The sequence below is a fragment of the Herpailurus yagouaroundi genome, unplaced genomic scaffold (assembly GCF_014898765.1).
Source record: "Herpailurus yagouaroundi ecotype Mexico unplaced genomic scaffold, PumYag 142, whole genome shotgun sequence".
Lineage (NCBI taxonomy): Eukaryota > Metazoa > Chordata > Mammalia > Carnivora > Felidae > Herpailurus > Herpailurus yagouaroundi.
The window spans coordinates 13,161,664-13,178,919 of record NW_024412397.1 but is presented as its reverse complement, the minus strand read 5'-3'; the positions used below and the strand labels follow the sequence as shown (position 1 = coordinate 13,178,919).

Here is a 17,256-nt window from a genome sequence, read left to right as displayed (position 1 = left end):
AGCCCGACGCGGGGCTCGAACTCACGGACCGCAAGATCGTGACCTGGCTGAAGTCGGTCGCTTAACCGACTGCGCCACCCAGGCGCCCCAACAACGCAAGCGTTCTATTTCTAAAAGGAAATAGTAGAAAGACTCTCGTAGACAACCTAGCAGTCTTTTACTGTAATCCTTATCTTAGAAATTAGCAAGCTGAGGCTTTAGAGAAATTCATTTGTCCAAGATCACAGAATTTAAATCTTCAGAGATAAGAGCAAGATAAAATTCCAATCTAAGTCAGTTTCGCTCCAAAGTCTGAACTCATTTCAACAGACCAAGCTGCCTTTTATTTTTATTTTTTTTTAATTTTTTTTTTTAACGTTTATTTATTTTTGGGACAGAGAGAGACAGAGCATGAACGGGGGAGGGGCAGAGAGAGAGGGAGACACAGAATCGGAAACAGGCTCCAGGCTCTGAGCCATCAGCCCAGAGCCTGATGCGGGGCTCGAACTCATGGACCGCGAGATCGTGACCTGGCTGAAGTCGGACGCTTAACCGACTGCGCCACCCAGGCACCCCTCAAGCTGCCTTTTAAATCGATGTAACTGTTGACGGTCCATTATATCTCACAAAGAAATGCAAAAGATGTGATTATTAATGAATACTAATAATTAAGCCTTAGCATGGCATCCAAGTGTGTGGAATGTTTAGGCGTACCCCTGGAACTTCGGTGCTCATTATATATACCTGCCAGACATGCCTGCTGAGGGCCCCACATATGTCAAACTCAACAGACCTGAAGTCACACCTCAGAATGGTTTTGCCACACCTCGTCTTCCTCATGTGTTCGTTCTCCATCTCAGTGATTGTGTGCGCTGGCATGCACACTCTTGCTCACACCAGAAATCTGACAGATGCTCTCAGCTCTCCCCTTTCCTTTGCCTTCTCTACATGTTTCTCAGTTCACCTTTCCTTCCAGTTTCTTCCTCCCCTGCTTTTGGCTTTGGTTATCCTTTATCTGTGCTAATACAATAATCTGCCTCTATTCTTGCTTCCCTCAAATCTCATCTCCTGTCAGCCACCCAGATGATGTACCTATAATGTGAATTAGACCAGGGAGATAATGTCACTCTTGACAATACCATCATGGTGCCCCATGACCCACAGGATGAGTTCAAGCTCCCTAAACTGACATAAAAGGCCCAGCAGGCCCCTAGAGCCCTGCTTGTCTCCCCACTTCAACCCTTGTCATTCTCTGACTCAGAATTTGTAGTTCAGGAATTCCAAGTGCCACAGAGTCTCCAGAACTCCCTGTGCCACCTCATGACCCCGTGCATTTCCGTAAGCTCTTCCCTCTATCTGAAACATCCTGCCCTGCCCTGCCACTCCCAGCCCCTCTGTTGGCATGGGATAACCCCTCAGGCTTCCCTCAGGTGTAATATCCTCCAAGAAGCTGCTGGCTCCCAGGCCTGGCTAAGCGTCTTCCTCTTTGTTCGCATCGTACTCGGTGCGAAAGTTTACCTTGACAGGCGCCATATTGTTATTGAAGTTAACTGCTGAGGCCTTCCCTTCTAGACTGAAGGACCCAAGTGCAATGATGCTGCCTGATTCGAGGTGAATCACTAACACACGGCAGGCCCACCCATAGCAGTCGTTCAGAACGTTACTGTTTGTTGAACTAAACTGAGGAAGTTGGCAGCCCTGAATTCTCAGTTCCTTTTTCATTGTATTAGTGACTCAAAAGCCATGGTGAGGCAAGAGTGACCATTTTACTTAACTTACATCTGATTTGGATTCATTCAGAAGTAAGCCTGTTTTTCGAATTCTAGGTCAGCTAGTCTTTACTGAGTACTTGCAGTGTTTCAGTTAGCAGGAGGACCACATGGGATTATATAGGCAAAAGCACTCAATATGACAGAAGTGGGCCTAAGGATAGTCTGGGGCTGAACTAAATCTAAGGTCTCAAATTCCTAACCCAGTGCCTATTATGTGGTCCGGTAGGGAGAGGGGAAGCGGACTCTTCTAAAGAGGAAGAAAGCTGTAATCTTTCTATATTTTCTCTTTACATATTGAACACAAACATCTGCTATTTGAGGGCTATTCAACATCAAATAAGGTAAGGAATTAACCAGCTAGGCGGGAACTTTGTTGAGGCAGAGTTCTGCACATCCGTAAAGAAAAGTTGCTAGAAACTCTGGCATGACTGTGTTCCCTCTGAGCCACTTGAAGGAAGCTTCTTTCCTTCTGCTTTCAAATAGGTCATCTTTCAAGTAGTCATATGGACTGCTGGGCCATACACGGCACACACATATCACTGGGACATACGCTGGACACACACATATCACTCAATGATAGTGTTGTTAAATGTTGCAATTGTTTTCTGATTTGTCTTCCCTATAGTCTTAAACTCCTTAAAAGTGGGGGTTGGTAATCCATGTTTGTCTCCGTGTTTGTAATCTCAAAATCTATCATCTGCTTGGCACATGGGGCACTCTAGTGTCACATTAATAACTCGGTGCCCAGCAGGACTTAACCCTGAAAATCTTCGAAGATTGTCCTTCCCGATACCTAAAACTACCAAGGACATGTGCAATGAGCGAGCCAGTAGGTGGACGTTAGTTCTCAAGAGTAGGAAAATCCTGGTCAAATTAGGCTCTGTGTGTTACTTTAAAGTTGCATTTAACTACATTTTTTTACATCCTTTGTAAAATAATTACATTGTACATGTTCTAACATGTGGTTAGAGGTTTCAAGAGGCTAGTTTCCTTGAAAGCGTATGAACCCAGGGAACAATGCAATAAAGCTTACATCATCTGGATCTTGGTCAACTTGAGATAAGTCTGTGCAAACCCAATCCTCGATACGTTCCCTATTTGCACCCGCGGCTCTATCACATGATAGAGTAATTGGTTAAAAATGACCCAGAACTTTTAAAATGTAAAGCTTCTGTGCAAAGATGAAGATTAAAAAAAAAAAAGGATGTAGATGGCCTCCCCATGCTGAACCATCAAAGACATTTTAAATTAAGTTTAATATGCTGTGTTTCATAAGATAGAAAAACAGATGCTAACGTGTTTCAGAAAGTTTTGACGTTATCATTTAAAATCGAATTCAAATTTAATTGTTAAAACCGAAATGTCTGTTTCATAGGTGAGGGAGATGTTGTTTTGTCTTGTTTTGAAAAGACATGTCCAAGTCGTACCCCAGATCTACTGGAATCTCTACAAGTTTTTTAAAAAGCCACACAGGTGCTTCTGATGTGCCCCCTGTGAGGACTGCAGCAGGCGGTGCATGTGGCATAGTGCAGGCTCGCGGAGCCCGTTGGCGGTCTGTACCCATCTCTTCCCAATCCCTCTTTCAGTGACTTCACGTTGGTAGCTTGAAATCAATATGGTGAGAATATTGACACTACAGACACGGGCTACAAATCGGGTGTCTCCTTCTCTCCCACCCCTACCTGGAGTCAGTTGACCAGCAAGCCACTCGAAATGGGAGACCAGAGCTCTGGATTTCGTTTCACTGTTGCTTTATTAAATTTCACTCACTATCGTTTTCCAGACCTGCTTTTCATTTGTAAAAGTAAAGGGAAACTGAGTTTAGTAGACCTAATTTTAGTTGTTCTTTCATAAACATTTTTAGAAGTTTATTTATTTATTTTGAGGGAGGGGAGCAGGGAGAGAGGGAGAGGGAGAGAATCCCAGGCAGGCTCTGCATTGTACAGCACAGAGCCCAACGCAGGGCTCGAACTCGAGAACTGTTAGATCATGACCTGAGCTCAGATCAAGAGTCAGACGCCTAACTGACTGAGCCACCCAGACGCCCCTAATTTTAGTTATTCTTTACTTTTAAAAGTTTTATTACAAGTATTACATATAATCCTTATTTTTAAAAAATGCAATTCAGCAATCCCTCTGTGTTCTAACCCTACTGTGATGGAAGTGTCCTTACTCATTGCACTAACCTGCAAGCTAACATATTTGCTACCCATTGCTGGCACGCAGGGAGGTATAAAAGGCCAATAGACCAAAAGTCTTCAAACCGGTGGCTCTCAGTCCTCACTATAGGTGAAACTAAATTTACTGAAACTACATCTAATAATTCCTAAGCCCAACTCCAGGTGAATTAATTCAGGTCTCTGGAAGTGAGGCTCAAGCATCAGTGTTTCTAAATCCTCAGGTGATTCTAATTCACAGTCAAGGCTAAGAAAAATTGCTGTAAATGAAATAATTCCCTCAATCTTATTGACATTCCCCTTTTCCCAACAAGCTCCATTGCTCGTGGCCTTTGAGATTCCAACTCCCTGGATAACACTTGGACTTCCTCAGTAGTCCTCGTGTGTGTGTGTGTGTGTGTGTGTGTGTGTGTGTGCACATACACACTGTGGCTTCACCTATCAGTCTAATCCATCTGTATTTTCTCTTCAAAACTTCCGGTCCTTCAATAGCATCTTTTCTTGGCTTACAATCCCATTTCAGAATTATTCTTTTGAACAAATCTTTGTTCTAGTAAAACAATATTTTCATTACGTAATCAATCTAAGGCTTAAAAAAGGGAACTGTATACAAATCTTGTACCCTAGTTATCAAATTTGTTTTCCATAGGAGAATGGATTAGCCATTCTGAACCTATTTTATGTACATTCTAGGATTGAGCAAATAAGTAAATATATTGGGAATAATAAGGTCCAGGTTTCTAGTTGACAGAGAAAGGAATTACAAATAAGGAAAAGCAAAGGTGAGCATAAACCCCACAGTGTTGGATTGAAACAGGTGATATCCTGTTTCATATCATATCATATCAATATGACTTCCTCATCTTTAACAGGTAAGAAGAAAGAGAATTATATAGATATGAAAATATTTACAGATGTGTGTATAATATATGTATTTCCTAGCTTTCCCTGCTGAGCAATGACACCCCAGTAGTAATCTGCATAGCTAACATTCACATCTTGATTTCTAAAAGCCATCCTTTCAAAAAAGTAACCAGGGTTCCTAAAAAGCACCAGACAAACCGTAGGATATACTGTGGTACCAGAATGTAGGGAAGTGCTCAAAATATTTGGGAACATGTCAAATGGACATAGGAGCCAAGCTGAGGAAGTTCCCAATAGCCAAATCTGGGAGAGTTTGAGAAACAAAAAAAATAATGATAGTAATAAATTTTAAGACACAGAGTAAAACAAATATGCATGCATCTATAGGGATATAAATTATTGAATACCTAAGTAAAAGAAGGAGATGGGAAAGTTCTTCCTCGTAGTAGAATTCCAATTAATAAATGTAGAAGGAATAGTGGAAATTGAAAATCACCATTTGGCAAAAACTGCAGTAATAATTGTTTCAGTCAAGATCATCAATAAATGCTTGGGGCGCCTGGGTGGCGCAGTCGGTTAAGCGTCCGACTTCAGCCAGGTCACGATCTCGCGGTCCGTGAGTTCGAGCCCCGCGTCGGGCTCTGGGCTGATGGCTCAGAGCCTGGAGCCTGTTTCCGATTCTGTGCCTCCCTTTCTCTCTGCCCCTCCCCCGTTCATGCTCTGTCTCTCTCTGTCCCAAAAATAAATAAACGTTGAAAAAAAAAATTAAAAAAAAAAAAAGATCATCAATAAATGCTAAAATCAGTGAGCAAAAGTTTGGTGAATACAGGAAATTTGTATGGTCTCAAAGTATCTCCCCACATGATATTTATTAATTACAAAGGGAAGACGTCATAATTTTACACTGAGAAACCTGTAGAAATCAAATCATCAAGGTTAATATCACTACTAATGGGACATATGAACATCATATATTTCCTGGTATGATTCATTGAGAAAGACACATCACTTCCGTGGTTGTGATGGTTTCCCAGGGCTGCCATAACAAATTACCACACACTGGTTCATTTCAAACAATAGAAGGGTGTTCTCCCGTAACTCTGGAGGCTGCAAGTCCGAAATCAAGGTGTTAGCGGGGTCATGCTTCCTCTAAATGCGTAGGGAAGGCATTGTTCCGTGCCTCTCTCCTAGCTTCTGGTGGTTGCTGGCAATCTTTGAAAGTTCCTTGGTTTATGGACACTTCACTCCAATCTCTGCCTCTGTTGGCACATAATTTTTTCTTTATGTCTGTCCCGTGTCTGTGTTTTCACAAAGCCTTGTCCTTTCTTTGTGTCTATGTCCAAATTTTCCTTCCTGTGTGAGAATGTCCGTCACTGGATTGGAGCTATCCTAATCCAGTATGACCTCATTTTAACTTGATTTGATCTGTCAAGACCCTGTTTCCAAATAAGATTGCATTTACAGGCATTGGCTGTTAGGAACTAACGTATCTTTCTCGGTGGAAACAATTGACGAAACATCAGACAAATCTGAACTAGAATTGAGGGACATGCTACCAAACTTTTTTCAAAAATGTTAAAGTCATGAAAGACAAAGAATGAATGAGAACTGTCCCAGATTCAAAGGGATGAAGATGAAATGACACTTAAACACAACTTGAGATCTTGGATTGCTTTTTGGTCCAGAAGAAGGACTTTTTTTCGAAAAATAGACGAAATTTAAATAGGCTCTGTTAGTAATATTATATCAGTGCTAACATCCCAGTTTCGATCATTGGTGGATATGAGATATTATCACTTAACAGTATCCCATAATTATTATTTTTATAAGTGTGGCATATTGCCAGGATGCAATGATACCATTTGTAATCTGTCCTCTTGCTATTTTAGGAAAAATTGTGAATCTCCTACCTGATGATGCTGTGAATTCTGCAACCAGAATGGTTCTGGTGAACGCCCTTTACTTTAAAGGAATCTGGGAACATCAATTCTTAGTCCAAAATACCACAGAAAAGCCTTTCAGAATAAACAAGGTAGAAATCTCTTAATAATCAGTATGAGCTTTTACATGGCATTGTGAAGGAGATTCTAGTGTAAATTCACTCTTCTTTCTGACTATGTGTTCCTATAACTCTGCTTCTTACCAGGACAGGGATGGCTGAACTAAAAGCTCCCAAATCCATCACACTTGGGATTTCCCCTTTCATTTTTTTTTTTCTCTTAAAATAGACTATTCACAGATTTATCACTCAGTCCTTGCTACGGCTATGATAGAGTACATAAGGTAGTTATTATATTTATTTCCCAGGTGGCTAAGTGGCTGGAGTCACATGACTGGAGTCATGTCTAAGTCAGAAACCTACCAGAACTGTAACCCCAACTCTTCACTATAAGTTCTGTTCTTGTTCTACCAGAGAAATACTCTCTTCTACCAAACTCTTACACTTCCAAAAGTAAAAGAAATACAAATTTAAAATCGCATCTCTTTCATTGAGTTTTCTCCTAGTGTTAGGATGCATCATGCTTATTTTCGTGGTAGGAACCGATGGCAACAAAAAGGGAGACTAATATAAGGTGACAGATAGATCTCATAGAATCCAAGGGCTGGGATGTGGCTGGGCCTTGGAACTTGAGTGGAAACAAGACTCAGTCTCTACCTTTTCAACTCTGTTTCTCCCATCATTCTTACACCATGCTAAAGTCTACCTTTCTCTTCTTCCCCATCCACAATGGCACAATCTACTCACAACACTGTTTCTGTTTTAGAGACCGTTCTGATAGATCTCATTTTAAATTCCCAGGAAAGGAATTGATTATCCAACATTTGTTTGGAGCTGTTTGGTCCTGGAGTGGCTCATCTCACATAAACAGTGTTGCCAGGGACCTATTGCAGCAATCACATGGATGTGTACAATAGATGGTTCTTACGTAATCAGTGGGATAAAGATGGGGAAGGGACTGAACATGTAATCAAATAGAGTAGCCAGAAATGAGCTGGATAGTTACCTGGCTTAGTATATCCACAAGGAATTTTCAGTTGCAAGTGATAAAAATAGCATTCCAAACTAGCTCTGGTGAAATGGGAATTGTGTTAGCATTAGTTCGTGTAACTGAGAGGAATTGAGAGGTCCAGGGAGTCTAATACTGAAGACACAATTTATCCACACGACCTGGGAATATGGTTGTCCCTTTGTCAGTCTTCTAGCTTCGAAACCTTGGTAGATAAAGTCATGTGCTCATCCCCGAAACAATCACCGTATCATGAAGTATCCTGAACGAACAGCTCTAGTCATATGGCCACTACATTAGCAGAAGGGTGGGGCTTTGTGATTGCCATTTAGCTCCATATAGAATGGATAAATGACATATTTCCCAATATCTGAATTGCAGGGTTTTGTTTTTGTTTTACCATTGTCTTTACTAAAAATGGACACTTTAAAGAGCATGTTTAGGTTTATAGCAAAATTGAGAGCAAAGTAGTGTTCCCTTACACCCCCCCCCACTCACATAATTTCTCTTATTATTGGCATTTTGCCTTAGTGTGGTGCATTTGTCACAATTAATGAGCCAATATTGATATCTTTTCATTAACTGAAGTCCATAGTTTACATTTAGGGTTCACTTGGTCTTGTACAGTTCCATGGGTTTTGACTAATGCTTTTTGTCATGGATCTGTCATTATAGTATCATACGGAATAGTTTAACTGCCCTAAAAATGCCCTGTACTCCACCTACTCATCCCTCCTCCTAAATATCTGGCAACCACTGATCTTCTTACTGTCTCTACAGGTTTACTTTTTCTGGAGTGTCATATCGTTGGAATTGTATAGTATGTAGCCTTTTCAGACTGGCTTCTTCCACTAAGCGATATGTATTTAAGTTTTCTCCCTGTCTTTCCATGGCTTGATAGATCATTTCACTTTATTGTCGAATGGTATTCCACTGACTGGAGGTATTGCAGTTTGCTTAGCCATTCGCCCTCTGAGGGACATCTTGGTTGCTTTAAGTTTTTGGCAATTATAAATAAAGCTGCTATAAATATTTGTGCACAAGACTTTGTGGACATAAGTTTTTCACTCATACCAGCACACCTGGATCATACGGTAATGCTACATTTAGCTTTGTAAGAACCTATCAAAAGAACTGTCTTCTGAGGGGGTTTGCTCTTTGCATTCCCACTGATAGAGAAAGACATTTCATGTTGCTCCACATTCTTGCCAGCAGTTGATATTGTCCGTGTTTTGGACTTTTAGCCATCCTAAAGGGTCTGTAGTGGTGTCTCATTGTTCTAATTTGCAATTACCTAATGACATATGGTTGAGCATCTTTTCAAATACTACGTGTCTTCCTTTGGTGAGGTATCTGTTCATGTCTTTTGCCTATATTATAAAATTGGGTTGTTTTATCATCGACTTTATAAAAGTTTTTTGTATGTTTTGATACCAGCTCTTTATCAGATATGTGTTTTGCAAATATTTCCTCCTAGTCTATTATCTTTTTCATTCTCTTAGTAAATTGCAGTGTTTATGACACTAAACTACTTTCTCAAATGGCTTGCATGTAAAATACACCTTATTCAGTTTCTGAATCGTTGACATTTACATAGTTTACATAAGATTACATAGTTTTTTAGGTGTTCAGTAGGATCCATCTTGCTATGATTTACAGAGGTTGCCACAATAGTGTTATAAAAGAAACTTCCACACCACTTATGGATAATGGTTTCCACTGGGACACATATTTCCAGAAAGCAAGGTCTGAATAACTTTATTCAGCATTTTGCAGAGAATCACGTTTTACCAGTATCTCAGACTACTGGGCACGAATTATGATAAAAATAATTTAAAGATTTGGTGGAACACCAATCTTTGCTACTTACTTCCCATAGAGTATAAGCAAACCAGTGCAAATGATGTCCATGAAAACAAAACTCCAAGCTTTTCACATTGAAGAGCCACAAGCCATGGGCCTCCAACTCTACTATAACAGCCGTGACCTTAGCCTGCTCATCCTGCTGCCAGAAGATGTCGATGGACTGGATCAGGTACAGTCTGTCTGATGTGAAGGTGGTTTCAGTGTTCACTGCTCTGGGGGTAAATATAAGACATAATCTCCTTGTTCTTTGATTCCTGTAGAGGAAGGCAACCAACACATTGGAGCCCTAGGGACTTTACCTTCACAGTGTCATTTAAGCTTTCTAAAAGTCTGTCCTCAGAAAGGCTAGGAATCTACAGGCTCTAGCATTGGGTAGCTAAACAAACAGCCACACGAGCAACAGAGTGCCTGTCACAAAGCTGTGTGCATTGATCTATCTTTCAATCAGTCTGGGTCTTTCTTCTCCCTCTGGTAAAGCCCACCTAATTGGACGCTAATTTTTTTTAAATCCCTTGCATTGATCTAGCTTTAGATATACATTTTTAAACAAGATACTGACTGCCAAAACTTAAAAAAATTTTTTTTAATCATGTAAATAGTCTTCAGGAGAAATAGTCTGTATCAGGACCACCTTCAAGCATTATTTAAGTTGTTTATCAGCCAAATTTCTATTATGGTGGACAGAACTTTGGTCAGACCATGTTTCTGAGCCGTTTGTAAATTTAAATTGAACGTTAGTCTCTCGTGCAATGAGTGGCCTGGCTTTGTTTGCACAGTGCGTAACTTCTCATGTGTGCCAGATTCTTTATACTTAAAAGTTTCCACAGTCCTGCAAGAAGGTAGAAAAGATTTCCAAATTGTATCATGAAATTTGTGAAGCCAGAGAGGATGGTAAAAATAAGACCAAGTGTGGACACTAAGCCATTAGCTCACACCCTTGTAAGATAAGCCTTTCCTCCTAAGAGTGCAGGTTCCTGAGCTGAATATGCTGTCAGATTAACAATGTACACCATCTACGAGTATGTAATCGACAGCGATGCTTGGGTGTAGAAAACTCTCAGAGCAGCCAAAGCAAGTGTTCTGAAACAAACATGCTATTTTTTAAAAATGTGGTGCAGTCGGTTAAACATCCAACTCCTGATCTCAGCTCAGGTCACGTTCTCAAAGTTTGTGAACTCAAGCCCTGAACTGGGCTCTGTGCTGGCAGGGTAGAGCCTGCTTGGGATTCTCTCTGTCCCTCTCTCTGCTCCTCCTCTGCTTGTGTTCTGTCTCTCTAAATAAATAAATAAATAAATAAACACACTTAAAAATTTTTTAAAAAGCACATTTTTTAGATATATCCTTATGCATATGGATGTATATGTATTTATTATTTTAAAAAATTTTAATATAAAGAGGAGATAAACACTCTCAAAACTACACTAAAAAAGGCATTACTCTTAAGATGTGGAGAGTTTCCTTTCTTTACTTTTCCTTCACTTCTTTTTTGCATAGCTTATAGTGACTAATTTCATACTGTTGTGACATTTTATCTTATCTCAGATTTTGTTTTCAAAGAACTGTCTCCCATGTTAATGTAACAAACATGTTTTTTTTGTACCCTGGCACACAATTTCTTCCAAAGGTTATGCTTTTGCGTAGACAGAATCTAAATGAATATTTCTACTGCATTTCCATGTGTAGTTGATGTCTTGCATTACTGTTATCGAACTGCTGCCATTGTTTTAAATCGTTATTTATTTATTTTGAGAGAGAGGGAGAGAGAGAGAGAGGGAGAGAGAGAGACAGAGAATCCCAAGCAGGATCCATGCTGTCAGTACTGAACCTGATGTGGGGCTCAAGCTCACGAACTGTGAGATCATGACCTGAGCCTAAATCAAGAGACTGATGCTTAACCTACTAAGCCACCCAGGTGACACAAAAGTACTGCCATTTTGAATCAAAGTCTAGTTCCCCTGTATCCTGAGAACTATTAAGTTGCAAAAGAAAGATTCTGTAGGTCAACAGTGTGAAGCATTTCATTACAGAAATAATTTTCAAAAGTGTGTGCTCTGCTACCCGGGGTAACGGGAGTGATGGTAATTCATCTCTGCTCTATCCCGAGGCCTCGCCCACCCAATATTCCTCCCTCTGCTTTGACTCTCTCCTTCTTGTTCCACACCCGCAGCTGGAAAAGGCCATCACCTATGAGAAGCTGAGCGGGTGGACCAGCGCAGACATGATGGAGCTGTGTGAAGTGCAGCTGTATCTCCCCAAGTTCACGCTGCAAGAGACCTATGACCTCAAGTCGACCCTGAGCAGTATGGGCATGAGCGACGCCTTTAACCAGGGCAAAGCTGATTTCTCAGGAATGTCTATGGACAGAAACTTATTTCTGTCCAATGTTTTCCACAAGTCTTTTGTAGAAATAAATGAACAAGGTACAGAGGCTTCAGCCGGCACCGGGAGTGAGGTGAGTTTTCGAAGCAGACTCCCCTCCGTTGAATTTAATGCGAATCACCCATTCCTCTTCTTCATCAGGCACAACAGAACCAATAGCATTCTCTTTTACGGGAGATTCTGCTCCCCCTAAACCATGTATGTCTCTCACCAAATGAGACCATTTTACAGTGTGGAAAGTGCACCAAAAGAGGAAAAAGCACAATTATAATAAAAATCAGCTTATAGCTCGTATCTTTTTCACAGTCAAATGTTAGCCGATAAGCCTTGAAATAATGCATTCTAGTGATTTTTTCATACCTATACAGCCATTGTTACCACTTAACATTTTGTCTTGATGTGACTTTTATTTACATTTCAGAAGTGCTATGTTATTCAATTGAGCGTCTTACCATTTCGGAACTCCTTGGTCACTGTATTATCAGTGTCACTTATGGTCCACATGCCTCATTGAGTGAAGAAAAATCTTCACAAAGGTGATATATGGATAAGCCAGAATTTTCTCAGGAGTGCAATTTTGATAGTTCAGAAACTACCGCTGTAAAATGAAGCTCCCACCCTTTCTGCAGAGTGTTTAAGGAAAAAATACTTAGGTTGACATTAACGGAAAAGCCAGTGAAATCCAAACGAAATATGGAGATTAGTTATTAACAATTAATTGCCGTCTTAGTTTGAACAAATGTATAATGATAATGTTAGGTGTTAGTACCGGGGAAAATGTGTTAGTAGTACACAGAATTCCCTGTATTATCTTTGCAACTTTTCTGTGAATGGAAAAGTGTTCAAAAATAAACATTTCATGAAGAATAATTATCACGTGTAAAAGTGTCATCATGCTAACATCCCTGCTTTTAACATTTTTATGAAGCAGAACAAATTTCTAATTGATATAATATGTATTGTAAGTTATAAGATGTTCTTAGTCACACTAAATCTTCATAAAATTGGCCGTGTTTTTCCAATGTCGTCAAAAGCCGTTCACACAACTGCTTATGGGCAGCCTATTAGCTGTTATTCTCATTTTAGAGAGTGATTATATACTCCAGGTTTCTTTCTTATATTCATCTAATAAAATGAAAGACTAGAGCTGTCATGAACAGCTCTGTACATTAGTATAAGAAAATGTGTTTTCTGATATAAAATCCTGGTTCAGTATTATAGGATTAAAAAAAAAAAAGCCATAGCTCCAAAGACAGGAATTTGTAATATATATGACATTTTATCATATGTCTATGAAACATTTTGCCTCTATCCATCTCACACTAAGTAGCAGCAAAACAAAGCCTTTGTGTCTGTGTTCTAGTAAATCAAAAGTCCTTAAACACCATAAAGGGAGACCATCATAACACTCTCAGAGACTGACAATCAGAGAATATTGAACACAATGTTTTTCAAACAAACAACAAGGAAAAAAGGATGATACTAGAAACTTCAGATGAGTGACCACGAGATTAGTAGGATAAGTTTTGCAATCACTGTACTATGTTGTGTATTTTTTAAAATTTACTTAATTTTTTAAATGTTTATTTTTGAGAGAGAGATAGAGCAGATGAAAGTTGGAGGGGGGGGGGGTGTAGAGAGAGGGGTGGGTCAGAGAATCCGAAGCAGGCTCTGTGTTAACAGCAGTGAGCCCGACGCAGGGCTCGAACTCACAAACCATGAGATCATGACCTGAGCCAGAGTCAGTCGCGTAACCGACTGAGCCACACAGGTGCCCCCATTTTGTGTGTTTTTTAAACATGTTTGAATCTTGGAAAAGTCTAGTTCACTAGATTTGTAAGTCCTGATTGATAAGATTTACGGAAGTTCAAATGTTTGTGAAAGTGTGTTTGTGGGGTGCCTGGGTGGCTCAGTAGGTTAAGTGTCCAACTCTTGATATTGGCTCAGGTCCTGATCTCAAAGTCATAAGATTGACTCCTCATGGGGCTCCATGCTGAGTATGGAGGCTGCTTGGGATTCTCTCTTTCCCTCTCTCTCTGCCCCTCCCTGCTCTCTCTTTCTCAAAATAAATAAATATTTTTAAAAAGTGTGTTTGTGAAACTTTGTAAGTTTATTTTTAAAGGTGTTTTAAAAAAATCTGACGGATTATGTAATCAATCCTTAAACATTAAGAAAAAATGATTTATATCCTGTGTAGGTAGTGTGACTTAATGTTTGAGAAAAAAATTTTTGTTACTCGATCGACAAAAAATATGTCGCCTGTTAACTTAGGTACAAAGGTAGGGAAAGTTGTTCGCTGCTTCTGAAATTACACCTTGCCAATGAAAATCCCACAAACTTTAAGGAACGACTTCCTCACCAGCAGGGTAGCAGACCAGGAGAGGAACACTGGAGTTCATGAGTTTCTCAAATGGGAGTGAGCATGTGAGAAAACATCCACAAGGTTTGCCTGATCTGTAGAACATTTAGGAGGGGCACATTTGCCGTAGAAAACTAGAAAACTAGAAAACCTAGAAAACTAAAGAAACGGGGAAGAAGGCAATATGAAAATAAGGAAAAATGGTGTTATACGAAAAAGGAATGCATTCATAGGACACTGTTTAACTTACCGATGAATACTATTTAGTTGTGATAAAGTAAGCAGGGAAAGTGAGATAGTGTGAGTGGTGTAAGAGGACTGAATCCTCACCCCCTAAATTAGGAAGGCAACAGATATCTAAAATTGTTAGATAAAAATGGTCATATATCCATATTGTTTGGAATTATGGAGGCAGATACCAGGAGAAAGAACAAATGACTTGAGAGTGCCTGCTTCTGGGGAGTTGGGAGGGGTGGCTAGGAACTTATTGTCTTTGCAAATATCTCCTCCAGCACTGTGCTTTTCCAGCTAAGTGTATGCACATTAATCCGTAAAAAAATTAAGAAACCCTAAGATAAACATAAATAACATAAAATTTCCCCATTGCCCAGAAACAGGTGATGTACAGAATTTCTTTCTTTCTAGTCTGTCTATAGAATTATGCTCACGTGTAACGGTATTCCTAATTTACACTTAATATCACTCCCGTGGCAATACTGTTTTTTTCTACAAGATACGTTAGTATCCTACCATGGATGTGATAGAATCTAATCTGTTCTCTGTTGGGCATTTGGAGGGTTTTTTCTGTGCGTGAGAAGTCAAAGATGAAGTGGTCATCATTCTGCACAATATTCTACTCCATATCTGTGAGTTTTACTTTCAGTGAAATTCCTTGAAATGCCGGTTTTGATTCAGAAGGTATAAATGTTTTCATGGCAATTTCTTCTTTCTTATTTCATCCATCCTTCTTTTCTTTTTTCTTTCTTTTTTTAAAATTTAATTCTAAATTCTAAATCAGTAACTGGTATCCAATTTACAGCATTGCTGATGGAGCGTAAGAAGTCATGCACATATGGGATGCCTGGGTGGCTCAGTTGGTTACGCATCTGACTCTTGATTTTGGCTCAGGTCATGATCTCACTGTTTGTGAGATCGAGCCCTGCTTCGGGCTCTGTGCTGACAATGGGGAGCCTGCTTGGGATTCTCTCTCTCCATCTGTCTTGGCCTCTCCCTACACATGCTCCTTCTCTCTCTCCCTCCTTCTCATCATAAATAAACTTTTCTTTTAATAAAAAGTCACGCCCATCTTATCTTACCAGCGTTGGAAATGTATGGTTATTATACTTGCAAATTTTTATGTTTTAAAAAGGCAACCTTCATCTGCTCTCCTCTACTTCTTTCTTTTTGGAAGGCCATCATGTAGCAGTTGATTGAAACAGTGAACTCCAGAGTCACACAGACCCGGAGACCAGGTGGAAACCTTTGTTCCTTGGAGCCGTGTGACGTCAGGGACCAGCAACTTAAAGACTTAAGGCTCGATGCTTTGCTCAGACGTTCATGGCACTGACCTCCCAGAGTTGTCCAGATTAAATGAAGTCTTGCGAGAAAAGCTCTAGTTTAGGGTCTAGCACCTAGTATGTACTCAAAAATTATTTATTATTTTCTTCGAGGTGAGCCCTTTTTTGTATGATTAGCCATTGCTTTCTTTTTATTTCCTTTTTAATTTAATTTGAGTGTAGTTGGCAAACCGTTACATTAGTTCCAGGTGTACAAAAGCCACTGTTTTTCTTTGCCACAAATTTGCTAATGTCCTTGGCACAGGATTTCTACTAGGGTCTGTTGTCTTTTTTTTTTAAATCAGCTTTTCTCTTGAGCTATTTAAGTGACATTTAAAGAGTTTTTAAAATATTTTCTTATTCTCTTATTCACCTTTTAGTTTTATGGCGTCTTTTTAACGTGGAAATCAAATACTTTTTGTCACATGTATTGACCTTTTGTGATGACTCATTGTGAATGTGTTACAATCCTCACTGACAATGTAGCAGGATTCTGCAGGGAGGGTGAGGGTCGGAGGGTGGTGACCCCGAGGCTCTTCTTTCCAGGAAGCAACTTTATTCCTGTGGGCATATTCCTGCCGGCATATTCCTGCGGGCACCCAGGCTCAGTTGGTTTCATACCCAAAGAACTGAGTCCCCCACGGGAGTTCCCCACCGGAGTCCCCCACGGGAGGGGGGGCGGTCTGATTAAGTGGTCTCATGTTACAAGGTCGTGAGGGGTGTTTTCACGCGGCCTTGAGATTTCTTTCCTTAGGGAGGGGACCCTACCACAGTAAAATCTCAATTTTGTAAATATTTATAAAAGATATCAGAGCAGACAGGTACTGCTCCCCACGGAGCTCACCTACTTACCTACCTGGATTTTTCTCTGCATTTACAGACTTTCTGACCAATTGGGCCTTTCGATTCACCTCTTCTCATTTAAACTTAAGGGCTCTGCACAACACAGGGCATTGGTGTGAGGTTAATTAATTATTTGCATTTTTTTTAAAAAAAAGTCTAGTGTTCCAAATGTGCTGACTTTTTCTGTGATAAGTGGCTGTTACTAGTAAAACATCTAGGAAGTATTTTTTTAAAAAAAACACTGCTGATTGACAGCTGCCTTTAGGTAAAGGCATGTTTTATCTATGAATGTGAAATCAACTGCTTTTGAGTGATCATTTTGAGAACATCTATTGGGATGTTTTTCCATTGATATCTGATTTTATTACTAAAATAATGTTAAAACTGTCAAATATGGGCACTTAAAAAAAACCTTGCAAATATAATTTGTAAACTTCGTAAAAATCTTCCCAA

The 17,256-nt window shown here is 39.8% G+C and overlaps 1 protein-coding gene across 1 annotated transcript in view; it reads left to right on the top strand.

Annotated features, from left to right (window-relative positions):
- The window catches only part of SERPINB10 (serpin family B member 10), a 24,631-nt gene extending 11,716 nt beyond the window's left edge, over positions 1-12,915 (top strand). The window contains exons 6-8 of the mRNA XM_040478613.1: positions 6,682-6,824; positions 9,680-9,835; positions 11,834-12,915. Coding sequence (XP_040334547.1) covers positions 6,682-6,824; positions 9,680-9,835; positions 11,834-12,238 — 704 coding nt within the window. The 3' untranslated portion in view covers positions 12,239-12,915. The remainder of the gene's footprint in view (positions 1-6,681; positions 6,825-9,679; positions 9,836-11,833) is intronic.
- The last annotated feature ends 4,341 nt before the right edge of the window (positions 12,916-17,256 follow it).